Source organism: Peromyscus eremicus, chromosome 5, assembly GCF_949786415.1.
Source record: "Peromyscus eremicus chromosome 5, PerEre_H2_v1, whole genome shotgun sequence".
In the NCBI taxonomy this organism is placed as follows: Eukaryota; Metazoa; Chordata; class Mammalia; order Rodentia; family Cricetidae; genus Peromyscus; species Peromyscus eremicus.
In genome coordinates, this window is record NC_081420.1 from 39,333,728 (window position 1) to 39,359,128 (window position 25,401).

Here is a 25,401-nt window from a genome sequence, read left to right on the forward strand (position 1 = left end):
TATGTCCTTCAGATCACCTCAAGCATCACCTACCACTGTGCAGCACCATCCATTGGAGAGCAGGCCCTGTGTCCTTCAGATCACCTCAAGCATCACCTACCACTGTGCAGCACCATCCATTGGAGAGCAGGCCCTGTGTCCTTCAGATCACCTCAAGCATCTTCCGGCTGTCTCCTTCACACATGCTTCAGGCTCATGCTCCAGTTCACTCCTTCAGTAGTTCATTTGCTTCTGTGGGCCTAGACCCAGTCTTATTGGAGCACTGCTATCACACAGCTCTCTGCTGAGAAGGAAGTGTGAGAAGGGGAGATGTTGCTAGAGTTTTCCTAGTCCTGCCTGGCCCATGGTCAGGACAAATCTTTCTTACCCGCCAATCCCGCAGCCGCTCAGACCCAACCAAGTAAACACACAGAGACTTATATTACTTATAAACTGTATGGCTGTGGCAGGCTTCTTCCTATCTGTTCTTATATCTTAAATTAACCCATTTCTATTAATCTATACCTTGCCATGTGGCTCATGACTTACCAGTATCTTACATCATGCTTCTCCTTGTGGCAGCTGGCAGTGTCCTCCCCCCTTTTTTTTTAATTTGCAACTTCAACATGATGCTCTGGCCACAGTGGACAAGGCAAGGGCAATAGGGAGCATCAGAATAAGAAAGAACTGCAGAAGAAGGGGACAGATGAATACAGATTGAAGCCATAGATGGAGGAAATGGATCAGAGAGCTTGGGGTGGGCCCCATAGGACAGCTGTAGGGAGGTAGGAGCTAATGGTCCATTGATATCCAAGGCCGAAGATTTTTATGCATATAATAAAGATGTCTAGAGTGTGTGTTGGCAGGCCTGAACATGGGAGGAAAGAATGAACAGGGATGATCTGGATACAAGTTGGCTCAGATGTCTTTACAGTAAACACTTAGTTCTGAGTCCCGTGTCCTGTGTCCATGCTTCATAAGAGTGGCTTGAGACTTGAGGTTCCTGCTGAGCAGCCAGGTCCATATGGGTCAGGTTTAGTGGAGACAGTAGCAGTTCAAGTTTCTTAGGCTCAGCCTCCCTCTTCTCCTCCTTATTCAAGATAGGGTCCCACTGTGTAGACCAGGCTGGCTCGGAGCTCCCAGAAACCAGCCTGCCTCCACCTCTGGAGGTCTGAGATTTAAGACACGCACAACCATGCTCAGTTTATGATCTTATGATATATGCAAATGATTAAGCTTCTGTTCTCTTAGGTTCATACCTACTGAGATTTTTTTTTCGGTTTCTCTCTTGAGACATCGTCTTACTGTGTAGCACTGCTGTTGAACTCTTGACTCTCTCACCCCATCTTTTTATGTTCTTGTTATCATTGTTTCAAGACAGGATCTCATTATGTAGTTCTGGCTGTCCTGGAACTCACTATGTACTGTAGGCTGGCCTTGAACTCTGCCTCCTGAGTGCTGGAATTAAAGGTGCGCTCCACTACCCTGGGCTTCACCCCATATCTCCAGTGTGGGGATTATAGGCTTATGCTATCATGCCTAACTAATGTCTTTTGCTACTTATGGCATTTGACGTCGAAAATAGAAAAACAACTATATGTATTAATTTATATTAAATTAATAAAAATTACCATAGTTTCATATGAATAGTATGCCTTATTTTAAAAGCTGTTTCTGTGGTGATTGTTTTTTTTTCTTTTTCTTTTCTTTTTTGGTTTTTTTGACACAGTGTTTCTCTGTGTATCCCTGGCTGTCCTAAAACTCGTTCTGGCCTTGAACTCAGAGATCCACCTGCCTCTTCCCCCTGAGCACTGGGATTAAAGGAGAGTACCACCACTGCCCAGCTTCTCTGATGGCTATTAGTTTGTCAGTTTGACAACCTCAGGAATGAACTACAGTCCAGAAGTGGAGGGCACACTGGTGAGAGACTCTGCTTGGTTTGGAGTGGGTGAATCCACTTCTAGTCCAGACCTTTGTAGTAAGAAGACACACATCTTTGATTTGGATCTTGAGGTGAAAAAGACATACACCTTTCATCTGGATCTTGAGGCGGGAAGACACTTATAATCTGGGCCCTACATTCTGCTGGAGGTCTACACAAGGACAGAAGGGAGCTTTGCTCTTTCCCTGCTTGCCTCCCCTTGCTAGCACACTCATTTCTTCACTAGCGCTAGAGTCCACTTCTTTGGGAGTCCATCATGTCCTGAAGACCAGCCAAGACAGCCAGCCTCGTGGACTGAGCAACAACTGGATTCTTGGACTTCCCATTCACAGCCAGCCATTGTGGGATTGCCGAGACTGCAGCCTGTAGTCACTGGTCCTCCTCCTTCCTAACGCTCTGAGACCCTTTAGTAAAGTACCTCATGTGGCAACTGAAGGGGTGTAGAGCAGCAGCTACCGCGCTAGATACTGTGGTGGCGGAAGAATCACGAGCCATAGTTACCCTTTTGAGCTTTATTAGGAGAAGGAGAGAGAGAGAGAGAGAGAGAGAGAGAGAGAGAGAGAGAGAGAGAGAGAGAGAGAGAGAGAGAGAGAGTCGCCATGGAGAAGTGCTGCTGTCTGCCTAGCTCTTCATGGCTTGCTCAGCTTGGTTTCTACTATATCCCTGGACAGTCAGCCCATAATGGGCTGGGCCCCTCCACGACAATCATTAACCAAGAAAATGACCCACCGTCGTTGTAAGAAACCGCAGCTTAACTTAAATTAAAAGACCAAACGGACTGAGTCTCAGTCAACAGCAGCGGACTCCAGCCAATCGAAGGCATTCTTTCGGAGCTGGTTCCCAGGTCCCAGCTGATGGCGCCCTGATGCAGAGCTCCAGCTGAGCTATCTCCGGAGAGGAGAGGCTTGGTTCGGAGGACTCCCGATCCGGAGGACTCCCGATCCGGAGAAGGCGCTGCTGAAGTTGAGTTGTGTAACCTTCTTAACCACGGGAGACTGTTGTCGTGCCCGAGCTGTGCGTTATAAATGGGTGTCAGGAGGCGAGTGAAGAAAGGACAGCTGGGCTGCGCGTGTGTGTCTGTGTGGGGGTGGGGGTGGGGAGGGGGCGAGGGCGGCTGGCTGCCTATCTGTGGGTCGGGGGTGGTCAGCCAGGAGCAGAAGACTCGCATGGGAGGCGGCGGGGAACGCGCTGTGCGAACCTGCGGAGCCCGGAGGTCCGGGAAGACAGCGGGGTGCAGACACCTGTCAGCTCTAAGTTCTTCGGATCTGGTCATCACTGAAAGGAGCAAAAAGAGCTGAAGGCCTCCGCGTCAACTAGATGGTATCTGAAAAGGTTTGAAAGAGCTGTCTTAAGCAAGTCAACATCTGTTGTAAAAGAGTCTTATTAAATTTTTCTTATTACATTATGATTTATTTTGTTTGCCTGCCTGCTGGTGTGTGTGTGTGTGTGTGTGTGTGTGTGTGTGTGTGTGTGTGTGTGTGTTGGTGGTGGTGGTGGAGGTGGAGGTGGAGGTGGAGGTGGATCTGTAGTGCAGGGGTTCTCCAAGAATGGACATCTGTACGTAAAGGCCCACAGGTACTAAACTTGACGCCTTTCCTGCTGTATCGGGAGGCTATGTGAGTGTCCCACCAAATCAATGAACTAACATGGAACCTTGAGAAAAGGTCCAGGAAAGTGAGTGCAGTTGGATTGAACCCATTCATGGTAAACCCGACGATCCGTCAATGTGTGACTGTTGCAGTAAGAAGCTAAATCAAAGCGCTAACCTTTAGTGACATTTGACTGAGTCCAAAGGTGACGACTCTACCTCACTCTCCCTGCACAATACATGTAGAGTTTTCTGAATGTTAAGTGATGACAGCATCCTACTCACTGGAATGTGTGCTTTTGTATTACTTACCGATGATATTGACTTCAATTTCTATTATAGTAAATGTTTATAGATACAACCCACATAAATAACAATTCTTTGGGGGTCTTCAGTTCCTTTCTAGAGTACAAAGTTTATGAGATAAAAACACATGCTCAAGCCAGGTGTGTTGGCGCACGCCTTTAATCCCAGCACTATCGAGGCAGAGGCAGATAGATCTCTAAGTTCAATGCTAGCCTGGTCTAAAGAGCAGGTTCCAGAACATCCAGGGCTAGGTGGAGAAACCCTAAGAAACAAACAAAAAAAGTTTAAAAAAATGAATACAAAGAAAGAAAATTTATGCTTGAATACAACCACCATGTATAACCAAGTCTATGCTGGAAGAGAAAGGCGAGGCATGCTTGTTTTTACTGCCATGTTGGGGACTGAACCCATGGTCTTGGATGTTCTAGGCTACCCTACCCCTGAAGATACATTCTCATCCACAAAGTGAAGATTATATTTTATTTTATTTTTATAAAAACAGGTACTTGGAATTGATTGACTGTTTTGAAAAATCAAGTTGTAAATTTTATTACAAATTAAAAATGAAGTACTTAAAATATCTCAACTTCACTAGACATGAAACAATTTTAAAGCCTTTAGATGTATTTGAGAAAAAGTTGGCTTTTTTCAAAACAAGCAAACAAACAAACAAATATGTTTGTCATTACTGAAAAGGAGACATCTTTAGGTAAGAATAACAAAAACACTTGTGTGGAATAAACAATGTGGATAGTTCTAATGTATCAGATAAAACAAAAAAAGCAAGCACTTAAGGTCTTCAACTCCAGTCTCCATTTATTTTTTGTTGCTGGAATTTTATATTCATTTCTTCTTGTTGGATGACTCTAGTCATATCACAATACCTCTTCCAGCTGCTACCCTTGATTCTTACCTCAGGTCCCAGCCAAGAGGCTCATGGTAAACTGTTAGTTTAGCAACCCAGATGATATCCACAGGGCAAGTGAGATATCCAACAAAAGTGAGAAAAACACATGTGAGAAATTTCCTGTGTGTCAGGGATGGTAGAGGAAGACAAAACATAACATTGTTTAGTCACCTCTTGACATTTTTTATCCCAATGCTGAAGTTCACACTAGATGCTGTGGGAAACAGAGCATATCACAGGGTGGCCTGAGAGCCAGGGGAATCCACAAATGGAGGTCACAGATAAAACTGGAACCACAAGCTGGGAGGAGCCACAGCTGTGTTTATTATACGAACATTTACTATAATAGAAATTGAAGTCAATATCATCGGTAAGTAATACAAAAGCACATATTCCAGTGGGTAGGATGCTGTCATCACTTAACATTCAGAAAACTCTGAGCCTACATGTACCATGCAGGGAGAGTGAGGTAGAGTCGTAAAGTGAAGTAAAGTAAAGTGAAGTAAAGTAAAGCCACCTTAACAGTTGTGGGGCTTCTGGACCTTTTGGCCCACTTTTACACAGTTTACTCTACTCAGCACTTCCCCTGAGCTGGAACTGAGATGAAGAAGCTCCAGTAAGACAAGCCCATGGTGAGCTAGCTTGGCTCAGCTGCCCCTGGAATAAATAAGGCTCTGGGCAGGCCTGGCACAATGGCTGGAGCTTTAGCATCCCAGTGTGCAGGTGAGTGGCAATCCTGACCATCTTGCAGTTCATGTTAGGGGGCTAGAAAGGACCGAAGGTGTCCTAACTCTTGAATAAAGTAGTGTTTGGGATTCAAGGCAATTTAATTAATTGTTGGAATAGTAAGCTGAATTTTTTTTAAAGTACACTTATAAAGTGAGTCAAGACCCCAACCATTTGTGTAAAAGGTCCAAGTATGAAAGTTGGGGAGCAAACCACAGGAATACCTGGAGGACGAATGTTCCAAGTAGAGAGAATGAGGGAAGCATGAGTGGGTGTGCAAACAAAGAGGCTGGCATGCCTGGAAACTGGAAGTAACTGAGAGGAGAGGGAACCTAGTGAGTTATTTGGTCACTGTCAGATCCAAAGGAAACTCCAATTCCCCGAACCCCCAAAGGCAGTCCAAATATCCAGAAATGAGCTCAACCTAGATATAGGAGCATTTCTGTTGGCTAGATAAAAGCCAGCATTCCTCAGGAACTGGTGAAACTGGTTCCCATCTGCCAAAGGGAATCATTTCCCTTACCACTGTCAGAAGGGACCTCCATTGACACATACCTGTAATCACAGGCACATGCTCGCTGCCAAGCTCCCTCAATATCACAAGTACCTGTTATAGTTTCAAAGCCCCCACAGCAGTCTCCTGGTCCTTCCCTCCCCCCAGTTACTCACCCTTCTTATAACCTTGTTTCTCTCACCATATCTCTTTCTCCTCTGTCTCCTGCTAGTCTCCCCTCCTCTCACAGATAGCCCTGGCCATGTTCTGTCTGCTGGCCCTGTTCAGTCTACTTCCTTCTTTCTGGACTCTTCCAGATGCCTCTGGCTGTTCTCCCTCTTGTAGCTATAATAAAAGTCCCTCCTTTTTCACACCGTGGAGAGGTCATGTTGGCAGTTTCTTTACTGACTTATGTGCGGCCATAAAGACCAGCCTCCAACAACAGCTCAGGAGCTGAAGAGGAGGCAAATCATCCTTCAGTTGACTTTTTCATCTGAGGGAGTAAAATTTAATTCTCTGGAGCCAGTGATCAGGGCAAAACTTTAATTCTCTGGGGCTGACAAACAAAAGAGAAACACACACACACACACACACACACACACACACACACACACATCTTCAATGTGTCAGGGGCTATCTTCTTTATTTCTTTCCTTACCTCTTTTCTGGTTCTGTATTACTTTATTTTTTTCCCTTACAGCTTATATACCCCAGCAAAATCTTTCAAGCAGTATAAAAATTACAATGCGGTTACATTCTCTTTTTCAACTGAATGAATTACAATGAATACAAGTAAAAAACACCATTTCCCTTACACGAGTAAACATTTTACCCATTATAGGTGAAAAACTGTTTTTTCCCAAGGACCCACATACATTCATACCCAAGCAACTTGTTATAGATTAACAAAGTGTAAGCAAGCAAGATATTTTTCTCAGCCAGTTCTTTTACTGGAAGGCTGCATTTTATGGTTACAGAGAAAGGATCAACCATTTTATTATTTATCTCAAAAGGTAATCTTATAAAAAAATCTTAAAAGAATCACAAATCTAAACTTTTATATATGGAAAAACCATTAGTCATTTCCACTTTAAAGCTACAGGGTACATACCTACTCATCAACAGTTTTATTATTATTATTATTATTACAGATTATCAGGAAGCTGAGGGCAAAAATGGGTACAAGGAATTAATCATCACTTTTGATCACCAACCTATTCTAGCAGGAAAGATAAATCAGCCAGCAATAGCCAGGCTGCCACTGTTGTTTTGTTTTTGTTTTTTCCCTGACCTCACGTTGTGCCTTTATAAACTTTAAATTGTTCCCCAAGATTTTATATAACAAAGCCATTAACAAAAACATCTTAGCCCAACTTTACTGGCAATCTACGTGTCTAAATTCTTTCTAAGGGTGGTGGTTGAATCATTAATCTGCTCCAGCAGCAATGCTTGGAAAAAGTCAATCACTATTAGTGTAAGTAACAACAGTAACACTGCCCAGTGAGGGGCTAGAAGCAGAGCGTTTTCATACAACCCATAGATGATGAGGGACGTGGTGACCATGAAGGCAACAGTCAGAGCTACGCTCAGTAACAAGGTGAGGTCCTCAGGACACCAGTCCTCAGGGCTTTGCCTCTCCAAGGCTCACCTACTATGTTTGTGCTGGGCCATACTCCTGAGTTCCAAAGCTGCTTGCGGTTCCTCCTGAGTGGCCCCAGGAACTATTTTGTGTTAGGCATTCATCTCGGTACCCACTAGCCATTTGTCTCTGACTCAGTGTCCCTGAGATAAAATTTTCCAGCAACCCTGACTCCTTGACCCTCCCTCAGAAATGTGCAGCTATGGTCATCTGCTTGTTATGATGTGACTAACTGCTAATTTTGGCTTTTGTAACCTGCTTATGCAGACATTCCAGGACTATTTTGAGGTTGCCTTGACTGCCTAATCTTGGCAGAGCAGAACAGGCTTCTGTAGCTTGCTTTTACAGATATTCAAGGACTCCTTATGGTTTTCACCTTTAAAAACCATCTGCCTTGGCACAGCATGTCTCTAGTTTGGCTCAGAGAATGCAGCCCCGAGCAACTTCAATAGATTTGGCTAATTATAATGTGACTTAAGTCTGTGGTTTCAAACTCTGTAACAGCCTTGAAATTCATCATGCAATCCTTGGCTTCACCAGTGACATGAAAGCCAAGGAGTGGCTGTTGTTGCCTTGGGTTTGTAGAAATTAATTCAGAGAGCTGGGCGTGGTGGTAGGAGTCTAAGCGATTGCAAATTCCATTCCAGTTCCTAGACTACAAAGCAAGTTCAAATAAAGAAATGTAAATATCTATTTTCCAATAGTCTTAGGCTGTCCCTGTGAAAGTGTCATTTGACCCCGTCAAAGGATTGCTACCCACAGGATGAGAAACTCTTCCTGTGAGCAGGGCGTGCATTTCCTCTTCTCTGCCTCTGTCCAGCCCTGCTACCTTTCTTCAGTCTCAGCTCGGCATCCTCTCCCCAGTTCTACACACACCCTGCAACAGGCCCGGACACATGTTCTTTGGTCACTGACTTCTCATGTTCTTTAAGAAAGAGAGAGAGAGAGAGAGAGAGAGAGAGAGAGAGAGAGAGAGAGGGAGGGAGGGAGGGAGGGAGGGAGGGAGGGAGGGAGGGAGGGAGGGAGGGAGGGAGGGAGGGAGGGAGGGAGAAGAAAAACACCTTTTATTCAATCAACTAACGACTTTGACCAAAGAAGATTCCGTTAGTTTTTTTGTTTTTGTTTTTGTTTTTTTCCAGAGGAATGTGTTTCTTAGACATGTGTTGGCAGTTTCCTTTCTCCCGAGATGAACTGTAAGTTTGGCCTGAGAGAGACACCTACCGGCTTCTTCCCGTAAGGAACCGCACCCGAGCTGCAGCCAATCAGAGGCAGTCTTTCGGAGCGGTTCAGCCAATGGCGCGGCAGAGTCGGAGCTCCCGCGGCGCTGGCTCCGGAAGCAGGAAGCACGTGAGGCAGCGGGCTGCAGGATCTCACCGCGCCAAAGGAAGTGTGTCTGTCGCATTCCTAACCATGGAACAATGCCTGATGTCCCCGTGTCGGAGCTGTGCGTTATAAATGGGTGGCAGGAGGTGAGTGAGGAAGTGACAGCTGAGCTGCGGGGGTGAGGGACCTGCCTGGACACGGGACGCTCAGCCGAGGAGCGGACCTGAGGAGCTCCGAAAGCATAGCCCGGTGCAGAGATCTGTCAGGTCAAAACCGAAAGGAGCAAAACGAGCTGACATTTCTCCGAATCATCTGCTATAAAGTATCCGAACAGGTTCTAAAAAGCTGTCTTAAGTCAACATCTGTTGTAAAATATTTTAAGATCATTTATTACATTCTAATTTATTGGGGGGTGGGGGGGTGGATGTCAGAGGATCTGTAGTGCAGTCGTTGCCCAAGAATGGACATCTGTATGTAAAGGCCCACAGGTACTAAACTTGACACCTTTCCTGAAGACCCTTGCTGTATTTTTATTTTTTAAAGTGTAAATTGCTTTGACAAGTTGCTCCTAAACAATTAATCCCTTGTCCCCCTTTTTTGGTTGTGTGTTTAATTGTTTTGTTTTTCGAGAGAAGGTTTCTCTGTGCAGCCCTGGCTGTCCTAGAATTCACTTGGTGGACCTGGTGGGCCTTAAACACAGAGGTCCTCCTGCCTCTACCTCTGCTTCCCAGTGCTGAGGATTAAAGGCGTGGGCCACAACACCACGCTGTGTGTTTGACTTTTGAGTAATACATTAGCTTGCTCAATTATGGCTTGTCTTTGGGAATTTAGGAAATGCCATGAGAGACATAAACTTTGTTTTGTTTGTTTTGAAACAGGATCTCTCTGGAGCCCTGGCTGGCTTGTAGCTCTCTGTGTAGACCAGGGAGTCCTCAGACTCAGAGACCCTCCTGCCTCTGCCTCTGCCTGTCCAGTGCAGGGATCTGCTAAGGCTTGACCTACTACCCTTGGAAGAGACATGAACTCTTTAAAGTTGACAGAAAGAGATGAAAAGTTTTAGAAACATAAGAAGGACCATTGTCTGTTTTAAGATCCTCATAATAGAGAAAGCAGTAAATAAGTGTCGGCACACACTTCGAACAGACTCATGCATTTGAGCAGTATCAAGAATAAAGCCTGAAAAGTTAACAACACAAACAGATTTTATTAACTTTTTACATACATTCACCAATATATGAGAATATCTGTGAACTGGAGTTAGAGTTGTGAATTGCCATCATGTGGGTGCTGGGAACTGAACCCTGCTCAACCGGGCTCCTTGGAAGAAATGCCAGTGCTCTTAACCACCGACCCATCTCTCCAGCTCATGTCATCAAATTTTAAATGACCAAAGGAGATTTAGTTTTTTTGAGACTGCGTCTATGGTAGTTTTGTTTTTGTAAAGCTTTAGTAGTTAGTACTTATAACTCTTATCGAGAATAGATTAATAACCTAAGAGAAGTCCACCGATTTGAGTAGAGGTTCAATGTCAGTGTGTTAAACTTCGGACTTTGAAACTTACTGTCATATATATGTCGTCTCTAAGTCTTATCATTCAAATACCTTCAATCATTTACTCAGACTCTCATAACTTGAATGAACTTTCTCCCTTTCCTTTCCATCTGGAAACATCCAACCATTTCAACCTTTATGCACAGACCCTTCATTACTAAAACTCTTTGCATCTTTATATCCATTAAACATTTTATTTTTTTATTTGCTATTTTTCCTTAATACCAGGAGACATAGGTACTTGATTATTGAGAGCAGTCATTAAAAAGGCAAATCTTTTCATTACTATCCCTTTAAAGGTGCAGGAAGGAGGCAGTTTTTAGGTCATAAATAATAGCTTGGCAGTTTGTTTTCCCATCGAAAGCTGTTTGTGTTTACTTATCCCAGTAGGAAGCCTATTAGCTCTAGGAAAAGGCAAGGCCCGATTTTCACATAGAAACACTCAAAGGCCTAGTCAGAATTATATCCTCATAAGTCAATTAAAGAAATTAGGTGGTAGCAATCTCTTTACCATCTGCCTTTTTATAGCTTCTTGTAGAAGATTCACAAAGTCCATAAAGGTCTTCTTGTAGGTTTTTGTCTGTCAGTGGAAGAAGACCCCACGTTGTCTTAAGGTAAAAGATATTTATTCATTTATTTATGTGCTTATTTTAAGCCCTTTGTCAGAGCCTGTGAACCTGTTGAGAGGCTCCACTGATCTGTTTATTAACCAGTTGAGGACTGGAGAGTAATTGAGGCTCACTTTTGGAGTTTTCTTATTTAACAGACTCAGTGAATGGAACTTTTCTTTGAAGTTCTCAAATGTGAATCATCAGGGAGCATTGTGTCTACCAGTGTATCCAAATGTACTGCAAAGACAGAATGTTTTTTTAAGGTGGAAGCAGACGTTTTAACTGTGAATGGACTGGTCAGGCATCCTTGGGGGAGGAGCTGATGGAGACCTGCGTGCTGCTGTAGCAGGAGCTGGCAGAGCCCCTGAATTGTGTGATAAACATAGGGCGTGGGAGAGGGAGGCCCCATAACAGTTGTGCATATGTGGTGTGCCCAAAGATGAACATTTACAAGCTTGTGTTGATGTTACTTTTAACTTCTTTAAGTGAAGTTCTTAACCGTTGTGCATGCGTATGAGCATAAAAATCCATTCTCTTCTTGAGGGATGGAGTTTTTTAAGTCTGACAAGTTTTCCTCACCTAATTTGGTGTTGTTCTGTTTGAAGAGAAATAGGATAGTTGATTTGTCCATAATCGTTGTGTAACATGTACTAATCCAACCTTGAACTTGTTGATCCAGCCCATCACAGGGGACCTGCTGGTGGAGACAAAAGCCCACATGGCCTGAGTTTTAAGCTGCCAGGCTTTTGTCTCAGAACTGGAGGGTGAGGAAGAAGCTAACCATCTTAGAAGTTTGACACCTTTATTGCCTAGCCATGGGAGTCTGCCTGACTCCTACTCTCTCACCAGTACCGTGGGGCAAGAAACAGAAGGACAGCCACAAGTTCCAGGACAGCCTGCTGTACAACATGGCAAGTTCCAGGACCACCTGCCGTACAGCATGGCAAGTTCCAGGCCAGCCTGCTATACAGCATGGCAAGTTCCAGGACCGCCTGCCGTACAGCATGGCAAGTTCCAGGCCAGCCATGGCCACCTATCTTCTCAAAAGCAAAGCCCCAGACAACTCTAAATGTTTATCTGTACCGGATTGGAAATGGAGGTTTTTCTCTGTCAGGGACAAGGATAGAATCTCTAGTTAGTGGAAAAATACAGACCCCCCCCCCCATAAGACAGGGAACTAGATCATCTTACAGTCAGGTTGCCTAGCAACAGGACATTGAGGCAGAGCCCTTGACCCTTTCACCCTGTAAACATCCTATGCAAATATCCTTAGCTTGCCCCACCTTATGCAGATGACAGCTTCTTGCTCCCCCCACCCTGCAGAAACTATATAAACCCTCTTGGAGAAAAATAAAGTTGCACCTTGATCAGAATCCAGACTTGGTGTGTTTCCTTGTATCTCCTGTCCCTATCATTCCGTCCTTAGGGTGGTCGAGAACCCGTTGAAGCCCTGCAGGCGGGGCATTTCTCTTCTGTTCATTTCTTAGGCTGAGTTAATTTCTTTCTTTTTATTTTGTTTTGTTCTGCTTATATATTTACTTATTTGGGAGTTTGGTGTTTTGACATAGAATCTCACTTTGTAGTCCTGGATGGTTTGGAACTCACTATATAGACCAGGCTGGCCTCAAACTCAGAGATCTGCCTGCCTCTACCTGGTTAATGCTGGGATTAAAGGTGTACACCACGATGCTTGGCTATTTTTCTTTAATTTATGTAAATGAATGTTTGCCTTCATGTGTGTCTGTGTACCCCAAGCACCCACAGAGGCCAGAAGGAGATGTTGGAGCCCCTGAGATTGGAGTTACAGATAGTGGTGAGCCACCATGTAATTGCTAGCAATGAAACCTGGGTCCGCTGCAAGAGTAACCAGTGTTCTCAGCTGCTGAGCCATCTCTCCAGCCCCCCAAGGCTGAATCTGGGTAAAAGGAAATGACAAACTACTGCATTTGAAAGAACACCCTCCCCCCTTTTTTTGTGCATCTCACAGATCACAGCTTTCCTCCTCCTGTGTCTGTCTTAGTAATTAGTGCCCCATCTCTTGTTACATGAATCTTTGACTAAACTTAGGGAAGTGAACAGGCAGGTGTTGATGAGAATTGACCTGAACTGAAAATCGTTCTGGAGAAGGAGACATGAAGATTTCAGAAGCAAATCACCAGAGCTCTTTAGTTTGTAAGGCACAGCTAGAGGACTGTGGGGACTTAAGTACCTCCTGACCATTCCATTCACCCCCTAGGCTGAAGCTCCTGGCAGATTCCTATGGGTACCTTGCTGCTCAGAAAGATGTGGGTGGCAGTTCTCCAAGACCCCCGCCCTGGGTGTCTCTTCACCCTCATGGTCCTGCAGCTGCCCAAGCTGAATACAGGTAAATCTCTCTCCTCTCCTCCCACCCCATCCTGGCTGCTGGGTGGAGCTGTTTCTGCCAGTGTAAAGGGCTGCGGCGCTCCTTCCTACCCGTCCTCCCTGGGACCCAGCGGGTCCATGGGAAGAGAATAAGAGGGGTTTGCAAGGGATTGCTCTGGGTTTCCTGTCGATCAGGTCTATCCTATCTCCATACCCTTCCTGATCCTGCTTGGTTCTTTGCAGGTCACTTTGAAGTCCTCGGACCCTTGGAGCCCATCCTTGCCTTGGTAGGTGAAGACTCAGAACTGCCTTGTCACCTCTCCCCCAGTGTGAGTGCTGAGCGGATGGAGCTGCGCTGGTTCCGGAATACATTCTCGCCTGCAGTGTTGGTCCGCCATGAAGGCCAAGAGCTGAAGGAAGAGCAGATGCCTGAGTATCGAGGGCGGGTGATGCTAGTGCAGGACAACATCACTTTGGGGCATGTTGCTCTGAAGATACACCAGGTCAGGACCTCTGATGAAGGGGTGTACGGGTGCTCCTTTAGGGATAAACAAGCTCATGGAGAAGCCTTCGTCTCTCTGAGAGTAGCTGGTGAGTAGACAGGTTTTGACTTCAGTGATGCAATGATGTGGATGGATATGGCTTTAAAGTGTGAGCATAACAATTATAAGCCTTGCAAGTGAGAAAAAAAAAATCTGATGCTGTAGTTTCTGCCCTTTAACTCCTGATTCTCTTGACTCCACCTAAAAAGTTCTGGGCTAACAGACGTGTGCCACCACATCTGGCTTCAAACATGCTTCTGTTTAAAAAAAAAAAAACATCCTGGTGAAATCTAGTTCTCAGCCCATGACAGTGAACCCTCTGCACCATCAGCTTATGCGGTCCACGGGCTTTCATATATGTAGAGAAGAAGCACGATCTTGGCTATTCTATCTAAAAGTGTAGCGTGGGCATGGTGGCACACACCTTTAATCTCAGCACTTGGGAGGCAGAGGCAGGTGGATCTCTGTGAGTTTGAGGCCAGCCTGGTCTACAGAGATTCCCGGACAGCTAGGGCTATTATACAGAGAAACCCTGTCACAAGAAAACAAAAATAAATAAATTAAATAAATAAGCAAATAAACAAATGTCTAGAGACATTTATTATTAAATTATTAGAGACATTATTAAAACTACAGTGGCTCATTTATAAGCTCAACATCCAATTTAAAAAATACTAAAACCTCTTGGCATTTTGACATGAAATATACATTCTCACATAGATTCATAGGTTTGGGCAACTGTGATTCTTTGGGGTCAGACTATAAAATGTTTCTATGCCCTGTAGAGCTATGAGGGAAGAATTTAGCAGAAGAGGAAATCAGGAGGCGTCTCAGTAGTCATTTGAATGTGAGGTACAAGCTGAGGTTGCAGTCCTTAAAGAGATCCCTGACAGCATCGCAGCATAGAAACACTGCTGTCCTCCGCATGACTCTGTCTCCATGGAAACAGTCTTCTCTGTCTAGTCCTGCCTGCCCATTGGGAGCCAACCGTGCTCTGCTCCTTTCCTAGACTTCTCTCCCAAGAAGAGGGCTCCACGGTCACTGCTGGAGCTTCCAGACCACAGCTGCATCTTGCCCACCTCTAGGCCACCAGTCTTGCAATTTTTTCATCTTAAAAGAGCATTCTTTTCTTTTTTTCCTTTCTTCCTTCCTTCCCTCCCTCCCTCCCTTCCTCCCTCCCTCCCTCCCTCCCTCCCTCCCTTCCTTCCTTCCTTCCTTCCTTCATTTGTTTTATAGCCTTAGGCTGACTCAGAACTCACCATCTCCCTTATGAAGGTTTCCAGTGTTGGGATTACAGGCCTATAATTTCAGATGCCATCTTTCTGAAGAGGTCTGTCATGTGTCATTTCATTGATCCCTAGTCATCTTTGGAGTGAAGTGTTGAGGATTTCTGGTCCTCTTGTCCCTGAGTTTCTGTGTCTCCCTACAAATACTACAGTTCTATGATATAAGCCCCCAAAGAATAACCACCACCGGTTAAGGCCAGTTTCTCTCTAACAGCTATGGGTTCTGACCCTCACATTAGTATGAAAATTCAAGAGAATGGAGAGATGGAGCTGGAGTGCACCTCCTCGGGATGGTACCCAGAGCCTCAGGTGCGGTGGAGAACTACCAACAGAAAGAAGTTACAATCCATTTCAGAGTCCAGGAATCGTGATGAGGAAGGCCTGTTCACTGTGGCAGCCTCAGTGATCATCACAGACAGCTCCATAAAGAGTGTGTCCTGCTGCATCCAGAATCTCCTCCTTGGCCAGGAGAAGGAAGTAGAGATCTCTGCACCAGGTCAGTGGAACTAGTGCTGGGTTCTCATGTTGACAGACACTCAGGGCAATATAATAATCCTACCACTTGGTAGTCAGAGACAGGCAGATCCCTGTGAGTTCAAGGCCAGTCTGGTCTCCATTGCAAGTTGTAGGCCAGTCATGGTTACATAGGGAGATTCTCTCCCTCTCAAGAAAAAAAAGTTATTTGTGTGTGTGTGTGTTTGCACATGTGTGTATGCATGCATGCCACATTGTGTGTGAGGTCAGAGGACAACTTATGGGAGCTGGCTTCCTTTTTCTACTATGTTGTTCCCAGGGATTGAACTCAGTTTATCAGGCTCAGCATCAAGCACCTTTACCCACTGAACCATCGCACCAGCCCAAGATTCTGGCTTTCTGTGCTTAGGAAATACCGTTGACAGAGAGATACCTTGGATTCTGTATCTGTAGATTCAACCAATGGGGTAGAGAGCATTCAGCAGAAAATACGCACTGTACTGAACATGCACAGCCTTGGTTCTTGCTGGTCCTGAAACAGTGTAGCACAACAGCTGTTTTCATAGCATTTCCCTTATGTTGGGATTTTAAATTAATCCACAGATGATTTGAAACATAAAGGAGGATAGGCATGGGTTACTGGGAGATATGCATCTTCAGATTTTGATATTCAAGGGGATCCTGGAGCCATCCCCCACTGACACCAAGGGACACCTGCATCTTCACTAGTAAACTTTGTTGGTGGCTGTCATCCATTTTTGATGCAGAGACTTTCTTGAAGTAGCCAGAAATTTTACATTTACTAATTTTGCATTTAGCCATCAACTCTCACTGTCTTAGAACTTTGTCCGAGTTCTCAGGACTTCCAGAGCCCAGTCGTTGCATGTATTCCTGGATCCTGCCTCTGGTCTAGGCAACAGCATCTCCTATCTGATCATCTGTGTGTTTGGACCTCTCCGTCTTTGCTTCCTAGTTATCTCTTATTCCTTAGTTTCTCCTTCTACCCTTGGAATCTTCATTCACCTTCTTTCATGGAGTAGAAATCACTTCTTCTTGTTCTTTTTTTTTTTTCTTTTCTCACTGCTTGATTTGAACATAATGCCTTGTGCATGTTAGGCAAGTGCTTCTCCACTAATGTACACCCCAGAACCCTGCTATCGTTTGTTTTTCTTGATACAGGGTCTCACGTAGGCCAGGCTGTAGCCAATGAGGGCCTTGTATGTCTGATCTTCCTGCCTCCATCTCCCACGTGCTGGATTCCAGGTGATCTTCATCATGCCTGGAATATGTAGTGCTGGGAGTCTAACCCAGGGCTTCATGTGTGCTGTCCTATCAACCGAGCTCAGCCTCCCCTGCTATTCATTTTTAAATTTAATTATTTGCTAGTTTATGCCAATGAGCTATAGCACTAGCCCTTGGCTATTTAATTTCTACTAAGAGAACAATCCTTCACTATTGTCCTACAAGCTTTCAGATGAAGCTCAATGCTCACTAACTAGTGCTTTCTGAGAAATGCCCCAGAAAGATTTGTTTCCCAATTCAGTTACGTCTTGTTCCTCATCTTACTTGGTACATCTGACCCTTGTGAGGGTCTCTTCCGCTAGAAACTGTTCAAATTATCTCCCTCCGTCCCCCTTTTTATTTTTAAATTTTATCCTGGTGTGATTGGACACCAGACAGCCCGGGAATTGAACCCGGTTCCTCCGGAACATCAGTCAGTGCTCTTAACCACTGAGCTGTCTCTTTCCTCAAAACTGTCCAAATTATCTAAAACTTCCAATTCTTAAATTTCTTTGCACACATTTTCTCCATAGCTTTTTTTTTTTACAATTTTTAAAAATTAAAATATATCATTTTTTGTTTTGTCTCAGATAGGTTTTATTTATTTACTTATTTATCTATTTTTGTACATTGCTGGTAAAGGTTTATGACAATAATTACATCATTTACAATAGGTACAACGTTAGTTCTTCTTCTCTTCAAACCTCTTGGCCTTTATTGCTTTTGTATTAGAATACCTTTACCTTGTTGTATAATTTTAGAATAACATTTTAAATTTGAACTAGGCCTGATGGACATGCCTATAATACCAGCACTTAGAAGGTGTAGGCAGGAAGATAAAGAGTTTGAGGCCAGCCTGGGCTATGTAAGACCCTCAAAACATTTTAGATTTGTATTCGTGGAACTAACTGCGTCACCCCATGTTAGATGATCAGTGGGAAGAACAGACACCATAGCTTATTCCTCTCCACAAGGGAGTCAGTCTCGCTGCATCAAGTTGGCTGTAGGTTTTTTTTAGCTACATCAGGTTGTTGAAGTGAACTCTCCACCTCCAATATTTCTGGGGTGGTTTTTTTTGTTTGGTTAGTTGGTTCTTTTTTTTTTTTTTTTTTTAGTTTTTGTTTTGTTTTGTTTTGTTTTGTTTTGTTTTTTAAGACAGTCTCACTTTATAGCCCTGACTGTCCTGGAATTCACTATGTAGACCATGCTACCCTTAACTCAGAGATTCACCTGCCTCTGCCTCTGGAATGCTGAGATTAAAGGTGAGCACCACCATACCCAGCCTTTCTGAGTTTTTATAATGTGGGTCTCCTGAATTTAATCAAATGCTTTTTTTCTGCACCACTTGAGAACTTTGTGTGATCTTCAGCATGCAAATGTGTGATTATATTGACATAGTTCAAATATAAGATCAGCCTGGAATTTCCGAATATATATTATGTGTTGGCTCAATGTTGTAAAATTCTTTCCGTATTTTATTGTCTTATATTTGGCTAGGAACGTTTATGTCTACATTAGTCAGTTATTAGTCTGTAACTCCTTCTGGTGTTAGTTAAAGGAAGAGGCTGGGAATGTGGCAGAGGGGTAGAGTGCACACAATTCCACACTGAAGTGTGGTGATATATTGTGTGCCCCGATATATTGTGTACCCTAATAAACTTATCTGGGGATCAGAGGACAGAGTCAGCCACTAGATTAGACATGAAAATCAGACAGTGGTGGCACACACCCTTAATCCTATCACTCGGGAGGCAGAGATCCATCTGGATCTCTGTGAGTTCAAGGCCACACTGGAAACAGAGCCAGGCAGTAGTGGCACACACTTGAGATCTCATGCCTTTGCTTGAGAAGCACACATGCCCAGGAAGCAAGATGGCAGGGCTCTGGGTTTGTTTTTTTATTATAAGACCTTTTAAGGTAAGTGTTACACTGAAGTTTTGAAGCCTTGCCTTCTGCACTAGTGGGATGGCTCACTGACAGCCTGACATCACCTGAGTTCCAAACTCTGGGTCCCACGAGGTGGCAGGAAAGAACTGACTCCAATAAGTTGTTCTGTGGCTTACAAGCATATACATGGCACATGTGTGCATGTACATGCATATAAAATAAATAAATGTAAAATTGAAGTTTTTAAAAAGTAAACCTTATCTCCTTTTTGTGTACAATCTCCCATTTATAATTTAAATCCATTAAAAATTTTTACATACATTTAGAACTGTGCCATATGGTGGGATTTGAGGGGGATCTCTGCAGATGTCAGACAGGGAACCTTGTTTGTTTTGTTTCATTTTGTTTTGTGGTGTTATTTGTGTTTATTTGTTTTGTTTTGTTTTGAGACAGGGTATCTCTACATATTCCTGGCTGTCCTGGAACTCACTCTGTAGACCAGGCTGGCCTCGAAAACTCACAGAGATCCGCCTGGCTCTGCCTCCCGAGTGCTGGGATTAAAGGCGTGTGCCACCACCGCCCAGCGATTCCTTACTCTTGAAGTTCCAGAAGCCTCATTTTGTCATTTCTGTTTTGTTTAGATAATTTCCTAGAGCCACTGTGGTGGTTTGAAGGAGAATATCTGTCTCCCATTGTTTCCGGCATTTCAGTGATGGGTCCCTAGATGGTGGCACTGTTAGGAGAAGTGTAGGTGGTGCAGCCTTGCTGGAGGAAGTATGTCATCACTGGGATAGGCTTTGAGAGTAAATCCTCCTACCACTTCCGCTTTGCACTTCCATGCTGGTGCTTTAAGATGTGAGCTCTCAGTAGCCTGCTCCTGATGCTTCACATGCCTATTCACATGCCTGCTGCTTGCTATCACGCCTCCCCACCGTGATTCCAGAGGGAATTTTATCCCTCTGCAACCATAAGCCAAAGAAATCTTTCTTCTATAAGTTGCCTTGGCGTTGTATTTTGTCATAGCAACAGACAAGTAACTAATACAGCCATCAATCCAAATTTAAAAGTCAAAGTAATATGCCATTCATGGGTCACACAAGAGATTATCACACATGTTTTTCTTCCAAGTCTTGTTTACTGGTTGTCTTGGCTAGTTTTGTGTCAGATTAACACAAGCTGGAGTCATTTGGGCAGAGAGAACTCAGTTGAGAAAATGCCCCACGGGTTTGCCCACATGCCAGCCAGGTGGAGGTATTTCTCAACTGATGATTAATAATAATAATAATCATAATAATAACTGGGAGCCCAGACCACTATGTGATGCTCCACCTGAGCTGGTGGTCCTGGGTGCAGGCTGAGCATGAGGATTAAGCCAGGAAGCGTCTTTCCTCTATGGTTTCTTAGTCAGCTCCTGCCTTGAGTTCTGGCTCTACCGTCCCCTTGTGATGGACTACAACTATAAGTAAAAGTAAACCCTTTCCTCCTCGGGTTGCTTTTTGTCATGGTATTTTATCAGAGCAATGGAAGCCCTAACTAAGACGCTGGTTGTTCTGGTAAACTGGCTTCTGGTTTTAGAAGAGCAGTGTGCCTTCTGTGCAGGGCAGCCAGAGGTCAACTGTGCCAGACTTGACTCATTCAGCAGAGATGTACGTCAGGTTCAGGTAGCTGAAAGTGAAGAGCTCTTTCCCTTTCCTGTGTCTCAAGGTGACAGTCATAGATCCAGGGTTATCACAAGTATTTCTGACTGAGCAGGTTAGAACCCCGAATGTCGACAGCTCCCAGTGTCAGCAGTTTTGAGAATGGCTGACAGAACCTAGGAAAATTATTTACAAGATTTTTTGTTGTTGTTATGGGGTTTGGGGAGGTGTTGCTTGTTTTTGTTATTGTTTGGTTGGTTGGTTTGGTTTGGTTTTGGCTTTGGTTTTTTGAGACAGGGCTTCCCTGTGAGCCCTGGCTGTCCTGGAACTCACTCCGTAGACCAGGCTAGCTTCTCAGAGATCTGCCTGACTCTGCCTCTCCAGTGCTGGATTAAAGGCATACACCACAGCCCAGCAAGATATTTTGGTTTATGGTAGTAGGACATATCCTAGAAGAGCTATACAAGGCCAGGTGTGTGGAAGTGCACACCCTAGGCATTAATGTGTATTCACCAAGCACCTTTTTTGTTCCTGTGGAGGATTCAAGAAGAGATTTTTAAGAGGTTTATGGAAATGGCAACAGAGACCAAATAGATATTTATTACATTGCATGCATCAGCTCCATCTTTTTTTCTTTTCTTTCTAATAATTTATTTATTTTTACTTTATGTGCATTGGTGTTTTGCCTGCATGTATGTCTATGTGAGAGTGTTAGATCCTGGAGTTACAGACAATTGTGAGCTGTCATGTGGATGCTGGGAATTAAACCCTGGTCCACTGGAAGAACAGCCAGTGCTCTTAACTGCTGAGCCCTCTCTCCAGCCCTCAGCTCCCTCTTCTGGAGACCATCATTGGGGTTTACCTTTGCATTCTGTGAGGGATCTCCTGGTCATCTGCACATACTGTCTGAACGTTTTATCTTCTGTCACATTCTGTTCTTCAGTGATTTTTTTTCATTGTTAAATCTGTTTTTGCCTTTTGTTTCTGAAATGACTTGTACTGACTTCTGTAGTCTGGGCACCTTGATATACAGAGTGCAGACTACAACTACTTTTCTCTCTGTAGCTTCCAATTTGCATCCTGTGACCCTTTAAAGTTCTTCTTGACCTGATCCTCTCCCTTCTACCTGGGCTGGAGTATTAACTCAGGATAAGCAAGTCATTCCTTGTGAGTGTACAGGTTCCTTTCTATAATGTGGAATAAAGAGTACCACTGTGCACCTCCTCCCATTGGTAGCAGCGTCTGTCTGATAGTGAGGATCTTCCAGCTTTTCCTTCTTTTTTTCCCTTGATGTCTAGATATCACATACGTGTTAGGATCTTAGTCAACTCATATTCAAAATGGACCGTTGATTGACATTGACCCTGTAGATCAACTTGAGGAAGGTTGTCATTTTAACAATATCAGATCTACTGTACACGAGCCTAATATGGGACTGATTTCTCTCAGTTATTTCACTGTGTCAGTGTATAGGTCATAATTTATCAAATCAAGATCTTTTCTGGTTTATAAGTGTGATGAATGTGCATTAACTCCCCTTGCATCCTACAAACCTTGTTAGGGTGTCACCATATTATACATCCAGCATGTACTTAGTGGATCCTTGAGAAGAAAAGCTATGTAGATTATAGAATCCTTTGTATTTTCTATGTGAACTGCCATGTCATCGGTAAATAGAAATGTTTCTCCTTTCTCTTCAGAGTCCAATGGCGTGTTAAACATGAACAGTGATGGCAAACACCCATATCCTCACTCACGTCTTCTTCAAGGGGAAACTGTCCAAACTTTCACCATTAGAATTATTTACCTGAAAGTCTAGGTACTCCTCAAAATGAGAAAGGTCTGTTTGCTGAAGGAATTATTTTTGTCACTTTGAGACTTTCATTTCAATCTAAAACTGTGGGTACTGGGCTAGACAGTACATAGAGGCAACAATTTATTTATTTTTTTGACAGGATTTCATTAGGTAGCCTGGCTAGCCTGGGACTTGCTATAGTAGACCAGGCTAACCTCAAACGCACAAGATCTGCCGAACCACACACACACACACACACACACACACACACACATACACACACACACACACCCTGAAATCTGGGATAAAAGGGATGCACTTACAGACCTGGCTATAGTCAACCATTTTTACAAAAGTGTTTTTGGAGACTAAAGAGATGCCCCTTGGTGCTCTTGCAGAAGACCCAAGTTCAATTCCCAGCACCCAATTATGGCTCACAACTGTCCCTATCTCCAGATTCAACATCCTCTTCTAGTCTTCGAATGCACAGGGTGGGGGGCTGTCATTCGGTCTCAAAAGCAGGCCGATTTTCCTGATACTGAGGCCACCACTTCAGTCATGCTCTGTGATTATATTCAGAGGTGCTATTTCTCCTCTATACTTAGCAGTTTCATGAGAATTTTGACATCCTCCTTAACCAAAAACAAAACAAAGCAAAAATGTCTTTTTCCTTTGAGACAAGATCTCCTGAATCTCATGCTACTTTGGAATTTATGGCAGTCCTGCTTCAACCTTCCAAATGATGGATTATAGGCATATGCCAGCACTCCTAGTTACTTTTAAATTTTGTATTTAATTTTACAGGGTTTCACTTTGTAGCCCAGGATAGCCTCAAACTCACAGCCTGGCCACAGCTGCTGAGTAGTGGGAGTCTTAAGTGTGTATCCCATGCCCATTCAAAATTCCTTTTTAAGAGATCAGATAGTTCTTACCTTAAAGGGCTTTATATGTTGCTTTTTCTGTTTTTCTACTTCCTCCCACCTGGAATCAAAGTATCTCTGAAAATGTGGGGGTGTAATTATAGCCATTGTCACTGACAAAAGAAGGCTTGGCTGGAGCAAGGCATGGTGTACACAGTGAGGTAGTCCACCATCACCACCCCAGGCTAGTGACTTCTCCAGGGATGTCAGCAAACACTCCTCTTCTCAGTTGTTACAGGACCATCCTCCTTAATCTGGATTGTCATGGCAGCAGCAGTACTCCTGGGGCTTGTGGTAATACGTTGGGCTTGGACACTATACTGGACAAGAAAGAGGAAGAAACATGGCACAGTTGGTCCTCTAGGTAAGTCATAGAAAATGAGGTTTCTTATGGATGGTGGTACCAAACAAGGGATCCATTTTGAGGGGTGGGCAGATTTTCTGACCCATAGAGAGGTTGCAGTTCCCTTGAGCCTATTATTTCAGAATTTCCATAGGAGGAAGCAAATATAGACACATGAAATACCAAATGTTCAGAGCTCAGAAGAGGAGTGGCATTAGATCTAAATGGAGTCCAGCTCCTTAAACCTTGAAACCCAGGAGGTCACACCTCCAGTTCACACTCCTGAGTGATTAAATTCCAGGAGGGAATCCAGATGTACTAGGTGGTTGGCTTGCGTAAGAAGAATGTGATAGAGAATGCATTAAACACAGGAATCCTGTGTACAGGTTCTAGACTGTAGAGCTGTCTAAATAAGTACTGGATTGTTCAGACTCTTGGCTGGGGTTCTCTCTGAAATGGTCTTGTGTGGCACTCTTCCTGGGGAGATAGGAGCAAACATCTATTCACCCCAGATAGAGATCCAAGGAGGGAGCAAAGTACAGATACCATTAAAGTCCAACTTGGTGAACCAGTGACTTTTGTTAGGGTTTGTGCTGAACAGTTTTATGTCAGCTTGACACAAGCTAAAGTCATCTGAGAGGAGGGAGCCTCAATTGAGAGACTGCCTTTGTAAGATCGGGCTGTAGGCAAGCCTGTAAGAGACTTTTTTAATTAGTGATTGCTACAGGAAGACTCAGCCCATTGTGGTAGGTGCTGCCCTCCCTAGGCTGGTGGTTCTGGGTTCTATGTGAAAGCAGGCTGAGAAGACCATGAGTAGCAAGCCTGTCAGCAGCACTCTGTCATGGCCTTTGCATCAGCTCCTGCCTCCAGGTTCTAGCCCTGTTTGAATTCCTGTCCTGACTTCCTTTGGTGATGAACTGTAATATGGAAGCATAAGCCAGATAAACCCGTTCCTCCCAAGTTGTTTTTATCACAGCCTTTCATCACAACAATAGTAACTAAGACAGGGTTACTTTTAGCAACAAAGTGAAGGGTTACTTATAGTAGTAGAAATGACTCAAAGACAACTATATCACCAAGGCCAACATGGGTGACAGCTCCTGAAAGCTGGAAACCTAGAGCTCACTACAAAGCCTGTAGACATCTCAGCAGGTTGGAGAGTATTCTGTCCAGGTAACACAACTGGTCTAAGCCTCTTGCAGGCAGCTCTCCTGGTTACTGCCTCTTCCAGCCAGTCAGCCGGCCTCTGCTTCTAAGGCAGTTCAGCTTGTCTGAGAGTGTCTTTCAGCAATCCATACAGTGTGTGTGTGTGTGTGTGTGTGTGTGTGTGTGTGTGTGTGTGTGTGTGTGTTGGGGGATATCTTTCTGTATGCTGTGAATATATGTTGTTCCCATTGGTTAATAGATAAGCTACTTTGGCCTATGGCAAGGCAGCTTAGAGGCAGGAGGGAAATCCAAGGAGAGAAACAGGAAAGAGAAAGGTGGAGTCTGGGGAAATGCCAGCCTGCCACCCAAAGAGCAACATGCCTGCAGACCGGTAAAGCCACAGAACACGTGGCAAAACATAGATTAATAGAAGTGGGTTAATTTAAGATATAAGAGCTAACTAGCAAGAGGTCTGCCATAGGCCATACAGTTTGTAAATAATATTAAGCCTATGAGTGATTATTTTATAAGTGGCTGTGGGACTGCGGGGCTGGGCAGGACTGGAGAAACTTCCAGGTACATATATGATTAGGAAGGGAGGGGCCTAGTGTATCTGGTCAGTTTCAGGAACTTCCTGAAGCTATTGAGTTGTTTATTTCCCAGATTTAACAAGTTTCCCTGC

General features: G+C 44.0%; 1 protein-coding gene and 1 long non-coding RNA gene across 3 annotated transcripts; one reads left to right on the forward strand and one right to left on the reverse strand.

The window, feature by feature from the left end:
• Positions 1-102: 102 nt before the first annotated feature.
• Positions 103-8,879, reverse strand: LOC131911345 (uncharacterized). Of its 2 annotated transcripts, none has more exons than XR_009379338.1 (3): positions 8,802-8,879; positions 3,120-3,196; positions 103-280 (listed from the first exon to the last, which is right to left on the reverse strand). It is a non-coding gene; the product is annotated as an uncharacterized LOC131911345 (long non-coding RNA). The 2 variants fall into 2 exon arrangements; XR_009379339.1 differs by having other exon boundaries at positions 103-283.
• Positions 8,880-9,000: 121 nt separating this feature from the next.
• On the forward strand, positions 9,001-23,536 carry LOC131911007 (butyrophilin subfamily 1 member A1-like; the record flags this gene model as incomplete). Its single annotated transcript, XM_059262996.1, has 5 exons — positions 9,001-9,049; positions 13,302-13,430; positions 13,652-13,999; positions 15,451-15,732; positions 23,460-23,536. Coding segments are annotated over exons 2-5 (813 nt in total), but the record flags the coding sequence as incomplete, so codon positions are not given.
• Positions 23,537-25,401: the final 1,865 nt, after the last annotated feature.